The sequence below is a fragment of the Phalacrocorax carbo genome, chromosome 25 (assembly GCF_963921805.1).
Source record: "Phalacrocorax carbo chromosome 25, bPhaCar2.1, whole genome shotgun sequence".
In the NCBI taxonomy this organism is placed as follows: domain Eukaryota; kingdom Metazoa; phylum Chordata; class Aves; order Suliformes; family Phalacrocoracidae; genus Phalacrocorax; species Phalacrocorax carbo.
The window spans coordinates 7,167,325-7,183,506 of NC_087537.1; the positions used below are offsets into that span (position 1 = coordinate 7,167,325).

The following is a 16,182-nucleotide window of genomic DNA, read 5'->3' on the forward strand; positions in this document are numbered from 1 at the left end:
AGAGGCGTGGAAATGCAGCCTCTGTCTCCTGAGCCCTCCTTTTCCTGCCCCTCCGAAGCTCAGACTCCGCTGCTGCCAATTTCAGACCACAGCAGGGATGGTTTCACTCCAGGTTGGATCCGTAGTTTTACTCAGTACAAACAAATTGGGAGTGCCTCAGCACGGCTGGCAGTCCCCCACCCTGCCTCTCCACGCCAGGACATAGCAGTTCTCCCAGAGCTGCAGAGTTCAAAAGGATGGGGATTGCTTTATGGGCAAGGAGAAAGGCTGAAGAATCGTGCTGAGCATTGTGCTGGCCATCCCTGCAGAGTGGACCTGCTTCCAATGCCGTAACGGTGGTGCCTGGTATGGGACACAGGCCCCTCTCATGGCCAAGCCAATGCCAAACGTATTTATGCATCGACCAGGTGCTGCGTGAGGCAGGGGCTGAAACCTTGTCCCAAACAGGTGCTGAGCAAAACGAACATGAAGGCTGCTATAGCTGTGCTGTGAGTGGAAGGCCAGACCCTGTGGCTTGCACAGCAAAGCCAAAGAACCAATGACTGCTTTGGACTTCAGCCCCCAAATGCCTTCATGCCCCGCACAGGAATCTTGGTCTGAGTGCCCAGCAACTGCCCCTGGGAGGGAAGGGACATTGCATTTGAGATGGCATCCTGCTGTCCTGCAGGGGTGTCTAGAAGAGAGCTCCTTTCTGACAAGGACTGGACATGGCGTGTAAAGTTCCTGAGCCCATGTCCCTGCCTGAATGTCTGCCTGCCTGGGCTCGGGTCTGACTTGGAGACAGGGCAGCTGAGGGCTTCCTCCCTTCCCTGTAGTGACCTTCGGTGAGATCAGTGCCAGGGAGCTCTGCTGGGAGAGCACAGCCGGAGCTGATTCCCCTCTCAGGGGAGCTGCTTTTGAGCTGACACTCTAGTGTAGCCCTTGTACTCTCCCTGGAGGCACAGTTGCTTCCCAAATCCATTCCTCTCACGTCCCAGGTCCTTGAGGTGGTGGTTATTTCAGGAAGCTGATTTGCCACGCTGCCTTCTCAGCTCCCACCTTCTGTCTGTCCTACACCTGCGCTCCACGAATGCAGAGTGCATCGGCATGGCTCCAAAGCGGGTGGGAGATGTCATGCCGGGGCCGTGCTTTCCCTGAGGAAGGTACTTCTCCCAACACTTCCTTCATCAGGGCAGTACTGGTGCCACAGGGAACCCCCAGCCCCGGGCAGCCCCGGGGGATCCCACAACCGGGCTGTGCCGCCAGAGGAAGTGCTCCCTCTGCCAGCAGGGATGGTCTCTGTGACAGGCTCGGAGTGGGTGAGCCCGGGGTGCTGAGACCAGCCGGGTCCTCTGCCTCTCGCGACCCTTGCCCGTTCTCATGACCGCGTACCCTGATGGAGAATTCCGGCGCCCCCAGATGCCTGAGAAAGACGGGCAGGAGGCCGTAGATTATCGGGTCAAAGTGAGACCGCAGCGTGTCAGCCCCGCACTGCCTGGTGCCATCGCGCTCCTGTCGCGCCCGCTCCAGCCCCGCCTCCCCCGTGGGCAGCAACGCCGGCGACCGCCGCTCCCCGCCGCCCTCGGCCCCGCTCTGCGTCTGCCAAGGCCCGGGCGAGCCCCCGAGCGGCGCCGGCGCAGGGCGCAGCCCCGGGGCGGAGCTGGCGGCGGCGGAGGGGCCGAGGAGAGAAGAGGAGGGGGAGAGGAGGCGGCGCGGCCGGAGCAGAGAGCCGGGGCTGGCGGGGCGCAGCGAGGCGCGGGCGGCGGAGCGGCGGGATGCGGCGGTGCCGGGGCGCAGGGCTGGCGGGGCTGGCCGCCGTGCTCCTGGGTGCGCGGGGCTGGCGGCGGCGGCTGGGGGCCGGGGCGGTGCCCGGGATGTTCCCCAGGGAGCTCAGAGCCAACTCTTCCCTCTCCTTCTTCAGCGTGTCTTTCCCCCTCCCTGCCTCTCTGCCACCCGGCGTTCCTCTTCCCTGCTCTTTTTATTCTCCTGATTTCTTCTTCATTTCTGTCAGTAACGCCTGCCTGCACGTACGCCTGCATTTCCCTGTACATTCAGCAGCTACCGTTGCCCTGAGGGTAGCCCTCTGTCCTTCACTCTCACACCCACTCTCCCTGCTCTTCCTCTCTCCATCCATCTATCCATGCCCCTGACGTTTCTCTAATATCCGCATGCATGAATTTCACATTCCCTCCCAGCCTTCTCCTGTCGCACCACACACCCACGCCAGGATCGCTCTCCATCTCTGCTCAGAGGTGCATGTCCCGAGCTGTTCCTGTCCTGTCTCGCTGCCATTCTTCCTGATGCTTCTCTCCTAAAAGAGCCATCGGAGCTGGGCCATCTTTGACAACCCTTGTCCTTTCCTTCTCTTGTCTCGGCAGTGGCTGCTGGCAGAGCCCAGGTGCAGCAGGAGCCGTCGGCAGAGACCACCGAGGGCACCGGCATCAACATCACCTGCTCACACCCCAACATAAAGACCTCCGACTATATCTACTGGTACCGTCAGCTCCCGGGCCGAGCCCCCGCATTCATCGCGCTCGCTGTAAAAGGGGCCAAAGAGCTGCGGGACCCCGCGGGGCGGCTGTGGGTGGCCCCAGACCGCCGCTCCAGCGCCCTGCGGCTCGCCCGGCCCCGGCGCGGGGACGCGGCGGTGTATTACTGCGCCGTGGGAGACACGGGGAGAGGAGCCGGGGCTGCGGCCGGGCACGAACCGGCGCGGGCGGGGCCGGGCGTGTGTGTCGGGGGCGGGGGGGCGGCCCCGGGCGGGCCCGCCAGGGGGCGCTGCCGCTCCGCCCGCCCGGCCCCGCCCGGCCCCGCCCGGCCCCGCCCGGCCCCGCCCGGCCCCGCCCGGCCCCGCCCGGCCCCGGGGCGCTTCCCCCGAGCGACCGGCCCCGGTAGCGGCCCCGGCCCCCGCCCTCCCACCGCGACGCAGACAGGAATCCCCCGCGCCAGCGGCGGCGCCAGCGGCAGCGGGGCAGGAAGCGCGAGCGGAGCGGTGGCGGTGTCCGGCCGTGCCCGGGAAGGAGCGATTGCAGCCGCCGGCCCCGCCGGCTCCCGGCGAGGAGCAGCGCCTTGCTGCTCGGCACGGGCAGGCGGGCAGCAGAGACCCTCCTGCCGCAGGGACCGGGCGCTGCTGCTGCTCAGCGAGCAGGGGCCGGGCATCTCTTTCGCCCCACTAACATAGCCAGGCCCTCTTAGAACACCAAGGCCCAAATGAGTAAGTGCTAACACAAGCCACTGCTTTGAAACCACAAGCACAAGTGGTTTCTTACTGGTGAGTTTGTCAAACTCTGGGCTCAGATACACACTTCCTAACTCGGCCCTCCACCTCCACAGCCCGCTTCCCAGGCACTCCTGCTGCTGGTCGAAAGGCATCCTGGAGATGCAGCAGTTCTACCTCAGCATCAATATGAGAAGGAGATCCCGATTGTCAGAGACACCTTCACGTGGATCCCGCAGTTGCCGGTGTTTGGGGCATAGAGCTTGTTGCACAGGACTCCCCTTAACCTCAGACCGAGAGCCACAAAGCGATGGGCTAGGTTGCCCTACGGGGCTGAAGGTCTGAGGCGAGTGAGAGCTGGAAGGAGGCCTCTGGGCATGGGGTGCTGGGCCCAGCCAGTCCCCAGTGAGGCCTGTGTGGCTGTAGGAGCTGGCAGAGCTGGCAAGTCCATGCTCAGAGGCTTCAGAGGCAGCGAGGAAAGGTACAGCCCTCTCCCTGCCTCAGCCGGGGAATGTTGTGGCAGCTAGAGCTGTATTACAAAGGAACTCCTGGCAGGTTTGCAGTCACTGGAGAGCAGAGGGCAGCCCACTGTCATTCTGCCATGGCCTCAACTGAAGAGCAGTACCCTGAAGTGCCCGTGGGAGCAAGGTTGGAATGGGGGCTGCTCTGCTAATAACCTGCTTCCTGCAGTCCCTGCCAGCTCTGTGAGCAAAGGGGCCTGGGTGAGAAGGGGCAGAGGAGCCCTGCTCCCGGCAGCCAACAGCAGAAGATATGAAATCAAGTGACCGTTTTGCTTGCCTGGCTATTGTGGTTCTGGGGCCCAAGGCGGGACAAGCTGCTGGAGGTTGTGGGTAGGTGAAGGGACAAAGAGGGGCTGCCTGTACAACAGGGAGCTGTGTGCCGCGTCCTCCCCCTGCCAGAGTGAGGGAGTTTGTCTGTCCCTGCGCAGCTGGTTTCTGCAGCAGATGCACGTTACAGAGATGTTGCTCTTGGAGTGCCTTCTCTATGGGCAGAGGAGAGGGGAGAGAGTGTGCCACCCCTGGGGCCAGGCACTTCAGTGTGTGCCAGGTCCTCTCTCCATCCAGGCACTCCCAGGGACAGGGTGGACAAGGGTGGGCACAGGGGTGCCTTCTCCATCTCCTGCAGAGCTGGGTGCAGGCCTGTGCAGCTGGCTAGGTGGTTGATGTCAGACATTCACAAGGGATGCCTGTCCCTTTGACATGAGCCCGTTACCTCGCTAGAGAGCCTTTTTGTGGTAGAGGCTGGGGGACAGACCCAAAGAGGCCTGCCTGGAGCAGCAGGGAGGGAGTTTTGCTCCACCCTCTGGGCTGTGGTTTGGAGGCCTCTTTGATCTGGCAGAGGCAGAAGAAGAGGTAGGGTTGCAAGCATCAGAACCCTCATGCTGGCAGGTCCCTAGGCACCCCATGAAGGGAGAGTGTGACATGGTCCTCATTTTCCTGGCAGCCCTGGTGGAACTGGCAGACTTTGGTGAGATGCAACTTTCAAGCTGGGGAGAATGAGGCCAGAGTTTGTGCAGCTGGTGGTGGAAGGGAGGAGATGTGAGTCCTGGCTCCGTGGGGGATCTGCGAGTGTTTCTGTAGGGAGAGTAGGGGCTGCAGGTGGCTACGGCAAATAACCTGGGAGATGTCAGAAGTAATGGGCATCAGAGGAGCAATAAGAACTGCCCTGAAATTCGCAGGCACTCAGCATTCCTGAGTGTGCTGCTAACACAGATGAAGCCTGAAGGAAAGAAAGATGCATGGGAATGGAGCAATGCGGCGTATAGGAGCTTCTCTCCTAGGTGTATTGGATACAATGCTACCAATGTCTGTAGGGGTGGTCGTAAACCTTGGGCAACACATGGAGCAGGCTAGCTCAATGCAAGAAGAGCTGAAATGCCATACAAGGACAGGGCAAGGGCAGAGGATGCGGTGTGTCATATGGAGGAACTCTTCGAGCAAGATGATGTGGAGAGAGGTGGGAGAGGAACAGCTGATGTCTTCTGCTGCGGAAGGAGAGACCAGTAGCTAACATAGGTCAGGGGCAGATGTGGGGAGAATGAGTGGACTGAAAGACCAGTGAGTATGGCTGAAAAGCAGGCTGATCTGGGGTGTGAGGAGCGACAAGAACCTGCAGAAAGCAGTGTGCAGGGCCAACCAGCTCAGCCTTTCAGAGGCTTGGAGAAGTGATATGGAAACTGGGGACAGTGAGCAGGCTGACGAAGTGATAGACAGAAAGGTACACAGGCAAGCAAAGCTGAAAACTCTTTCTGGCTTTACAGGTCATGCCCAAAGGGACACTGTGCTCCAGTTCCCAGCAAAAATGACCGTCCAGGAGGGACACAATGCAACTCTGCACTGCAACTTCTCCACCAGCTATTCCAATCCTTACATCATCTGGTACCAGCAGCACCAGACCCAGTCCCCTCAGGTGCTGCTGCAGGTGGACAAATGGAAACCTCAGGTGGATTCAGGGAGGTTCTCCTCCAAGCTGTCTGCAGAGGACTCCCAGGTGTCTCTGGATGTGCAGGGTGCCGAGCTCCAGGACAGCGCTGCCTACTTCTGTGCACTGAGCCCACACTGGTGCCCACAGCTTGCAGCGCTGCACAGAAACGTGGTGGGGCTCTGAGGAGTGGTTCCCTCCCTGCCACTGCTTGCATGCAGCCCTGAGCTCAGCCTGCCCAGCAGTGGCACCTGGGGGCTGTGGTGAGGCTGGGCCTCTGCCTCCCCAGCCTGTGCACCTGCAAAGCACATGCCAGCCTGGATTTTACAGCTGTGTCTAGATCCAGGGTCTTTGATGATGAAAATGGACAAAGAACCCTGACCTGGGGCAGACCCATTGGAGGCTACACCATAAACAAACCAAACCAGGCTTGGGAATGCCCTCGGCTTAAAATAGCTGGTACACTGCAGTGAGTACCCAGGGCAGGTAACCTGTCAGCTTGTCTTCTTGTTCCCCTTCCCTGTGCCTCCACTGATGGCCACAGCTGGAGAATGAAGCTTGTGGCAGGAGTCACAACTGCTCTCAGGCTTTTGCCCCGTGGCCATAGTGGCCCAAGGAGAGAAGAGCCTTTCCTTGCCCTGCACCTGGGTGTCAGCAAGTGAAAAAGACACATCAGCCAGGTGCTGGACAAGATTCTCTGTTCAAACCCTTCCTGCACTAATCCACTGCCAGCAAGTGGTCCCAATCCATTCCATGATTCGTCTCCTTCTCAGGGAAATCACCAGTGCTCAGCTGGGAAGAAACCTTATGTCCCTGAATCCATGCTGGTTTCTCTGTCCAATGGATGGGAACCACATGTCCGTGACCTTGTTTCTTCCCACAGGGGACAGGACTGTTTCTGGGGACCTATTCTCAGGTGATCCCACCCCAGCACTGCATGGGGAAGCTCAGCTGGAGGGTGCTGACTTTCCAGCTGGATCCTACCCTCTGAATTGGAGTCTGTTGCTCAGGAAGCATGATCCCCTTCACCTGAGAAAGCCTAGGGTACTTGGTTGTTGTCCCACTGCTGTTCCAGGATGGCCTGCCTTCCCAGGCGATGTGGGTCTGATCCACCAGCCCTGTTGGAGGCTTTGCACGCCCCTATTTACCTCAGAGGGCTCTAGGCAGCGTTGATGGGGAATGGCCAGCAGCCCTCAGTGGCTTGCACCCCACTGTGCCTCGGGTCCCTTGGGCATTTCAGGTGCTGCTTTTGGTTGCTCTCTGAGGCTGCAGAGGGCCTCAACACTCCACTGACACAATTCTCCCCCAAAAGCAAGGAATGACAAACAGTGAGGGCTACTCAAGGGTAGAGACAGGCTCAGGCTCTTTCTCCGTCCCCAGTGGGCTGTCCCAGGGATTTTCCTAAATGCCATTGGGAAAGAGAGCCCAGCTGACAAGGGTGGGCATCAGCTTGTCCTTGGGCACTGGTGCCTGGGCCTGGCTGCAGGTCTAAGAGCCAAGTGCCCAGGACAGGTGGACACAGGAGAATCGCCTCCCGAAGCACCCCTGCTTGCAGAAGGGAGGATTAGAATTTCGGTCTGGACTCAATCATCTCACCTGGAGAGCTCTACACTCAGGCAAAATCAATGCCACACTGTCCATAAAGGTGTGCCTGGCATGTTGGTGCCTCCTCCTTATGGTCATGTGGACGCCCTTTGCTGTCAGGGAGCAGGAAGAAGAGCTTTGAGAGTGTGATTCATCTTTTCTGAAATGACACTCACAGGAAGGGGAAAAGCAAGTGCCCTTTGGAAGTGCTAACGTCCTCCCAGTGAGTGTAGAGAGAGTCTTGCTACCCAGCCGGCATTTCACAGCTCTGCAGTTTGGGGACTTTGCCAATCTCATTGAAGTGATTCCACAACAAAGCCCAAAGTGTGAGGAAGGACGGACTGTTCCAGCCCAGTGTGGGGGTGTAGATGTGGAATTGCCCAGACTCATTTAGTGTGAGGCATAGAGATTTGGATGTTTTTCATTAGAGATGTACAAGTCCATTCAGATACTGGATAGAGGGAAGGAAGGGGAGTGCATATTTTGTTGACTGCCTTATGCTAGGAATACTGGCTCTAGGAAGCGATGATAGATATTGCCAGATTTTATCTTGAACCAGGGCATGATTCTGCAAAACAGCCATGAGGATGGGGCACAGATGCATCCAGAAAACGTCAGACTAAATGGAGAAATACATGTCCATCTCCTAAAGCAGTGAGCCGGCTGCTGGGACTTCTTTAGGGGATTGATATGAATCCCTGACAAAATGAAGGACTTGGGAAACTGGAATACAAACCTGTGTGAGGACCACTCCTCCAGGGTTCTGTTGAACTGTGTCTGGATGGGGTTTGTGACCCTTTCCAAGCACTGGTCTTTAGAGCACTGCGAGGCCGCCTGAATTTACCCAGGAGTGACCAGAGGGAGGTGGGAGCATCAGAACCGAGGCTCAGCCCAGCCTAAGATGGCTGTAAGGTGAGTGAGATGAGCTCGCTGCGGGATTGGTGGCTTCTCCCTCCCTGTGATGCTCAGGTGCACTTACACCTCCGTGAGGACCTTCTGCAGGGCAGAAGCTGTGGGAGGGAGCGGGTGAATCTGTTTGCTTCCACTGAGGCTCTTTGAGAAGCCACTTCACTTCTTCTGGAAAGCCCACCCCAGAGCTTGCTTCACTTCTTTCTTCCTGAGTGTGTAAATGAAGGGGTTCAACAAGGAGTTAAGACTGTGTTAAAGGGAATCGCAAGTTTGTTCAGATCCAGGAGTTCTCAGCCGCTGGCTTGACATACAGAAGAGGGTGGAGCCGTACCAGATCATGATGACACGGAGATGGGCAGAGCAAATGGAAAAAGCCTTTTCCTGGCCATGGGCTGACTGGATTCTCAGCATGGAAGGGGTGACGTACATGTAGGACAGAAGGGTGAGCACACAGGAGGCCACCACAATAATTACGGAGACAAGGAAGGTCACTAGCTCCATGGGCCGTATGTCACTGCAGGAGAGGGCAAGGCAGGAATCTATATTGCAGGGGAAATGATTGAGGACATCTGGAGCACCTAGCGTTAGTCTGGATGTCAGAAAGGTCAGCAGCGAGATGGCCAGAAAGCCTCCCAGCCAGGAGCTGAGTGCCAGCCGAGCAGAGAGGACACTGCTCATCACAGAGCTGTATCTCAAGGGGCAGGACATGGCTAAGTGGTGGTCATAGGCCATGACAGAGAGGAGAAAACACTCAGTGGAGCCTAGGGAGAGAAGAAGGAACAACTGGAGGATGCTGACACTGGAGGAGACGGTCTCGCTAGTCCCCAGCATGCCTCCTATGGCTGTGGGAGCAACGCCCATAGCGTACCACATCTCCAGAAAGGAGAGATTACGGAGGACAAAGTACACCGAGGTAGGGAGGTTGCTGTTCTTCCACATGAGGGCTATGGTGGATGCCTTGCCTCCTACTGTCAGGGAGTACGTCAGTGCAAATACCACCACAGGGAGACCTGGGAATGCCACCTGCCTGGGAAACCAAGAAGGACAAATTCTTTCTTCCACACTTGTCCCATTTGCCATGTGCCCCCCAAGCACCGAGGTTCATCTGCAGAGCCAGGAAAGTTTCTGTGTGAGTCTGCATGCCTGTGCTGGTCCTTCAGATGCTACTAGTAGTGCAACAAAGCCATCATCCCTGACAAAGTAGTTGGTGCAGAGCACGGGAAAACAGCACGTACGCTAAGTTAAAATCGTTGGGGAAACCCTTTGCTGCAGAAACACATTTGGACACTTAGATCTGACCCTGAAGGTCAGGCCTACACCATCAAATGACCATGGGGAATTATTTCTTAGATCGAGCGCGGGCATTTCCTTCAGATGATGTTGAATGCAATTGCTTCCATGAGATGAAAATCCCACTTAGGAAACTGTGGAGAGCAGGCTGAGGGTCTCCAGCTACCTGAAAGGCTGTTGCAGAGGAAGGGAAGAACATCCCTGCACTCTTCAAGGCAGGAAATACGGAGCTGCAATCTCCGTAAACGAGACCAAGGGAACAGAAAAACCATCATGACAACGTGGCGCTGGAAGAGATTTTCTGACCTCTTCAGTTGATCACAGGGGCTTCCAACTGAGATGGCAGCAGCACAGGGCAGCAGACTAGCATGACAGTCATTACACAAGGACTCGTGGTCTTGTCTCTTTGCTCTCTTCCACGTCTCAGCACAGGAAGCTTTTGGAAATAGCTCCGTTATCTCCACTGACATCTGCTTCTCAGCATGTCTATGAAGGGTAAGACGCACCTCTTTGTAATTCTGCCATCTCAGAGTCGGGGGAAGGACTTCTGCTGACCAAGTTGAAAGGTGTATGATGAAATACTCTTATCGCAGCTCCTCAGCTTAGCCCCCTTCTTTGGGTGGAGAAAAGACACTTGCGAGCGAGAAATGGCTCAGCTTGCCTCATATACAGGCCTAAAAGCCCTCTAGAAGTGCCAGGTTGTTTCTGAGGACTCAGGCAGGAGTCCAGCGAGCGGCTCCGATGGATAAGTCGGACATCTCAACTTGGGAAGAGGTATCCATGCCTCAGTGATTGAAGGCAAAAGTCTCTGAGCTGCATGCCCTCCAAGGCAGCTCTGCTGAGAAGCCAGCTGAACCGAGGGCTCTCATCCAAGCCCTCCCTGCAGACAAGGGGGGATTCTTCATCAGCTCTCTAGGGGAGAATCGGTTTCATCCTCAGCTGGGTGTCTAAGACAGGTGGAGCTGCATCACCACCTGAAGGATCCCTTTCCCTCCTTTCTTCCTCTTTAGGCATTTACATACCAGGAATTTCATGTGGCTCAAGAGCAGAGGAAAGCCTCCTTAATCCCCTTCAATATGCAAGGCATTGGAAGTCTATGCTACATGTCTTGGGTGGGCTTCACTCACCAGGTGCTCAGCCAATGGAAATGATCCAACAACTTCTCTTCGTGCACCGTCCTCCACATGAAGCCATGGACCCCTTGGCTGAGGGAGAACATTGGGAAGAAGTTGATTTACTGGAGGATGGATGCCAGACTAGACAGCTGGCTTAAACAGCACACACACTCGCACACGCACAAGTCTTGACCTCTAGGCACCTAGAGTTAGTTGAGAAGCCTCACACCCAAAGAGCGGCTGTCTACACTGTCCAGGGTCACCACACAGGTGTTAGACTTGACAGAGTCATCTTCTGCAAGTCCTGTGTCCAAGGCTTCAACGTGGTTGAGGGGAGACTGGTCTGCACTTGGTGTGAAGGGCATACGCAGCTAATGAGAGTAACGTGCCCATCCTGAGCCCACTCACCCACACTAAAGCTTTCTCGCTGCCATCTGTCTGTCCTCGAGTACCTTGGACATGGGTATGGGGTTTAACCGTGGGATGGGGGTGCTTGGAAGGCTAAGTAGATGTGGGCTTATTGCTCAGTGAGGAAGGGGACCTGGTGACAAATGACGGGGAAAAGGCTCATGTACTCAATGCCTGTTTGTCCTCAGTGTTTATGCTACGGCTTCTCCTCAGGCCTACGACATCCCTCAGTCCCCCGCAGACTCTGTGGGAGCGACGCAGCAGCCGCAGTAGAAGAAGAAAGAGCTAAGGAGCTCTTCCCACCATTGGGACATACACAAGTTCATGGGATTGCTTGGGATGCATCCGAGGGTGTTCAAGGAGCTGACTGGGCAGTCACTTCTCAGTCCCTGGGATGAACATGAAGCAAATACTCTCAGAAGCCTTTTCTCAACTCACGAAAGGCAGAAAGGGGGTTGGGAGCAGGTCACGTGAGACAACTGAGGGCAAAATATTCTTCACCAACCCCATTGCTTTCTATGAGGAGGTGACTGGCATTGCGGGGAAGGGGAGGGCCACTGGCTGTGGTGTACCTTGACTCTAGCAATACCTTTGATCTACCCTCAGGGCTGCACACTCATGCACACCTATACGCACACAGAGGTATGCACACTCACAGGCATGCACACACGCAATATGTGTGAGGTCAGACTCCTGCTTAGATATGAAGAACAAATCCCACCAAATGATCGATGTATTGGATAGAGTCCTACCACTGTAAGCACTTCTACAAGGAGTCTGCAAATGTGCATCCAGAGCCAACTCCTTATATACACCGGCAGCAGCACCAATCCTATGAGTGCTGCATGAGGCACCTCAGCCTGGCTTTGGGTCTATCCTCCAGCACCAGCTCTGCTGCCCAAAGGTGGCCACTGAGCATTCACGCTCCAGGATTGCTACAGGACAGTGCTGCGCCTGGTTCTTGTCTCCACACCGTCACCAAGGGAAACTGCCCTGCCTTTCACGGACCCCTTCTGTCTCTGGCATTCCTGCTGCCAGCCACTTTAACCCTTTCTGCATTTGGGCCATTTTCCCGGCGTGGCAGATCGTTCCTTGGTCACAGGTTACCGCTGCTGAGCAGTTACAATCTGAATTTCCCCTGCAGTGTGCACACAAATTCACACACACGAGCACAACCGCACACGTGAGCTTACGCTCACCCAAAGATCAACCCATACGTGTGCACTTATAGAGGTGTGCGCACACGTTTCCAAAGGAGCCCATCTCCATACCAACATGTAATAAATATAAAAAAGAGAGAACATCCCCTTTGCTGCAGCCCCAGAAAAAAGCATCCTGCAGTGTAAGAAGCTCCCGCCTGACTTTCATGATTTCCAAGGAAGAACCCTAGCCCTTGCAAAGAGAGCAGTGCCACAGTGCCACACGCATGTGGCAGCGGAAGGGTGTATGTCTGGGGCAAGACAGACTCCCCTCAGGCTACAGACACTGAGACATCAGAAGTGATGTAGTAGTGAACCTGTCTCTAGGCTCCCTTTGAGCTAAATACCCTCTCTTCAAAAGGCAGACAAATGCCCTTCCTCAGGGGGCTCTTGGGGCTTCTGAGCCCTCAGGGCCTCCTGCCTTGCTGGGCATTGGTGGGCAGAGACACAGCAGGGCAAGGCCTGATGGTCACTGGCAGCAAAGCAGCCAGAAATGTCTTCCTCAGCTCCGAGGGATGGTGCCCAACAGTGGAGCCACTGCGGCATGTCCCAACCCCCCAATCCTCTCTGAATGAACAAGGGTGTCCTTGTGCCCTCACCCCTTTCCACCACAGAACAACACCCCTCTGCTTTGGCAGCTTGGAGAGTGTCCACAGAGGGAAGGACCACATGGAGGCCAGGCTTGAATGCAGCACAACTTTAATGAGTCCAGAGAGGGAAGCAAAGTCACTCTGAGTGGAGGACAGCGATGCTGGGAGCCCCAGAGGCAGCCGAGAGTGTGCGGTCGTTGGCCATGGAGAAGTTCCTTCAGACAGTCTTTCTGCCTGCCCCATAGAGGGAGAGGAGACAGATGGTCCCCACCAGGCTGGCCTTTGTGGGCCCTTGCTGCCAAGGGGAACCAAAGCCAACAAAGTAAAGGGAGGCAAAGGCAAGGTCGCTGAGATGTGCTGAAAACACAATCCAGGAGAGCAATTCTCTGCCCAGCACCATATTCTGAGTTCCTCAGGCTGTCTCCCTGGGGCTTTCCCATCATCTTTAGCAGGGGAGGCACCTTCTGCCACAGTAGCGGCTGGTAATGCAGGAGAGGTCCAAGCCCCCGGAGGAGATGGGCACTCCATCACAGCTCAGGATGCTGCCAACAGCAGCGGAGGTGGACGAGCCCACCACGGTGCTCTGTGGGAAGGAGCTGAGGATGGGGCCGGGCAGGGTCACCACCACAGCCGGGGGCTCGATGACGACAGTGGAGTTCTGGCACTGCCTGACACAGGGCTCATTGCAGCTGTTGGCCAGCGGGGTCGGGCCGCAGGGCCGGCATGGCAGGCACTGGCTGTAGCAGGACATGTCTCTGGGCTGGAGGTGCACCTGGCAGAGAAGGCAGGGAGGAAGCAGAGCACAAGGATGGGTGAGGTGCAGCCTATTTCCCTGTCACAAAAGAGGCAAGGTACTACTGTGCGAGGACCTGAAAGCGGTGCCAGAAACCTCATGTTCTTCCTTCCCCCATGAAGTACAGCCTTGCCCATGGACGCCCTCTCCTAACTTGTAAACCAATGCCCCCTCTGACATGTCCCAGCCTCTCTCTAGCAGGCTTCCTCCCCACTTCTCTCTCCCGTGGCACGATGCTCCAAAGCCTGAGCACAGGCCACAGCCAGTAGCAGCTCAAGTGTCCATCAAGGAGAGATTTCACTTTGGAAGAGGAGAAGAAGGGGCTCAGGACTCACCTGTTCCCAAGGAGAAGGAGGCAAGAGAAGTGGATGAGAGAGCGGGGACTTGCGCTGGCTTTTATACCTGCCCTTCATTGCCGCAGGAACACAGGCACCCTTTGCAGAGGTAACAATTTCCTGACAAGCTCATCCTCAGTGCAGACTGTCACAGCTAATGATATGGGCTGTGCTGTGATTTCCAACACTGCTGCCTTTTCATTGCCAGGTATAGAGCATGCCCATTCCCCATTGAAGGCTTCTTGTGAGTGCTGGGATGAAAGGCCCCAGAATTTCTAGGGCAGGAATGCAGCAGTGCTGGTAGAAGTCAAGTCACAGCCGCTTTGCCTCAACACAACTTCTAGGCAGTGTGCTGGGCCTGCAGAGAGGCAGCTGAAGGCAGGCCCTCAGCCTCCTCACTGCCATGCGCAGGAAACCAGCGGCTGGTGTTTCCAGCCCCTGAGCTCGGAGGCAGCTCTGGGAAGCCGGTCCATCTCCTGGCTCAGGGCCCTGCAGCTCTCCCAGGCCGTGCCTGGCGCTGTGCGGGGTTCTTGTTGCGGGGGAGCCCTTGCTCCCCAGGAGGACGGGGAGAGCCCATTTCCCCGGAGAGAAACCTCTGCCCGTGCAGAGCCACTGAGCGCTGCGGGGCCGGGCGAGCCCCCGAGCGGCGCCGGCGCAGGGCGCAGCCCCGGGGCGGAGCTGGCGGCGGCGGAGGGGCCGAGGAGAGAAGAGGAGGGGGAGAGGAGGCGGCGCGGCCGGAGCAGAGAGCCGGGGCTGGCGGGGCGCAGCGAGGCGCGGGCGGCGGAGCGGCGGGATGCGGCGGTGCCGGGGCGCAGGGCTGGCGGGGCTGGCCGCCGTGCTCCTGGGTGCGCGGGGCTGGCGGCGGCGGCTGGGGGCCGGGGCGGTGCCCGGGATGTTCCCCAGGGAGCTCAGAGCCGACTCTTCCCTCTCCTTCTTCAGCGTGTCTTTCCCACTCCCTGCCTCTCTGCCACCCGGCGTTCCTCTTCCCTGCTCTTTTTATTCTCCTGATTTCTTCTTCATTTCTGTCAGTAACGCCTGCCTGCACGTACGCCTGCATTTCCCTGTACATTCAGCAGCTACCGTTGCCCTGAGGGTAGCCCTCTGTCCTTCACTCTCACACCCACTCTCCCTGCTCTTCCTCTCTCCATCCATCTATCCATGCCCCTGACGTTTCTCTAATATCCGCATGCATGAATTTCACATTCCCTCCCAGCCTTCTCCTGTCGCACCACACACCCACGCCAGGATCGCTCTCCATCTCTGCTCAGAGGTGCACGTCCCGATCTGTTCCTGTCCTGTCTCGCTGCCATTCTTCCTGATGCTTCTCTCCTAAAAGAGCCATCGGAGCTGGGCGATCTTTGACAACCCTTGTCCTTTCCTTCTCTTTTCTCGGCAGTGGCTGCTGGCAGAGCCCAGGTGCAGCAGGAGCCGTCGGCAGAGACCACCGAGGACACCGGCATCAACATCACCTGCTCACACCCCAACATAAAGACCGACGACGCTATCTACTGGTACCGTCAGCTCCCGGGCCGAGCCCCCGCATTCATCGCGCTCGCTGTAAAAGGGGCCAAAGAGCTGCGGGACCCCGCGGGGCGGCTGTGGGTGGCCCCAGACCGCCGCTCCAGCGCCCTGCGGCTCGCCCGGCCCCGGCGCGGGGACGCGGCGGTGTATTACTGCGCCGTGGGAGACACGGGGAGAGGAGCCGGGGCTGCGGCCGGGCACGAACCGGCGCGGGCGGGGCCGGGCGTGTGTGTCGGGGGCGGGGGGGCGGCCCCGGGCGGGCCCGCCAGGGGGCGCTGCCGCTCCGCCCGCCGGCCCCGTGCTCGGGGCAGCGGCACCTGCCGGCGTTACAGTGTTAGTGCCCGCTCGGATCCTCCCGCGCAGGGACCGCGTCACCCACAGGTACCCCGCGCCGTCACTGGGGCAGAGTGGTGTCGCTGAGGATGGAAAAGCGTTTAGACCGTTCCACCAATGGCAAAAGGAGACATGCGGATGGACACACACGGTGTCATGTCTCCTGTAAAGGAGGCCCCTCCAGTGCCCCAGCACTGAAAGGTTTTTTAAGGAGACTGACCTTGAATTTGCACCAGAAGAAAGACAACTTCAACCCCAAACTCCCCAGGAACTTCCATAATACTGTGTGTATTTATTAATCACGTTTAGACCACATTTGGAGACAGTCTTGGAAGCTTTGGTGATGGAAATCCTTAGGATTATATAGAATCAGAAAACACCAAGGCAAGTAATGCTAATTTCGGTCCCTATACCTGCAGCATAGCCTTGGGGAACTGAATAAACCTATCTTTAGTTCAGATTCCCCG

General features: G+C 57.5%; 1 protein-coding gene and 1 pseudogene across 1 annotated transcript; both read right to left on the minus strand.

Moving 5' to 3' along the window:
- Window positions 1-7,909: 7,909 nt before the first annotated feature.
- Window positions 7,910-9,404, minus strand: LOC135317312 (olfactory receptor 6F1-like; annotated as a pseudogene).
- Window positions 9,405-13,075: 3,671 nt separating this feature from the next.
- Window positions 13,076-14,760, minus strand: LOC135317194 (feather keratin Cos1-1/Cos1-3/Cos2-1-like). Its single transcript, XM_064473049.1, has 2 exons — window positions 13,862-14,760; window positions 13,076-13,505 (listed from the first exon to the last, which is right to left on the minus strand). The coding sequence occupies exons 1-2, from the start codon at window positions 13,937-13,939 to the stop codon at window positions 13,179-13,181; spliced, it is 405 nt and encodes a 134-aa protein (XP_064329119.1). The 5' UTR covers window positions 13,940-14,760; the 3' UTR covers window positions 13,076-13,178.
- Between the last annotated feature and the right edge of the window lie 1,422 nt (window positions 14,761-16,182).

Bases quoted from the DNA above. Each gene is read 5' to 3' on its own strand.
- LOC135317194 (XM_064473049.1), bottom strand. From the start codon at position 13,939: ATGAAGGGCAGGTATAAAAGCCAGCGCAAGTCCCCGCTCTCTCATCCA. The intron at 13,506-13,861 runs GTGAGTCCTGAG...CTTCTCTGCCAG, and splicing joins CTCCTTCTCCTTGGGAACAG to GTGCACCTCCAGCCCAGAGA.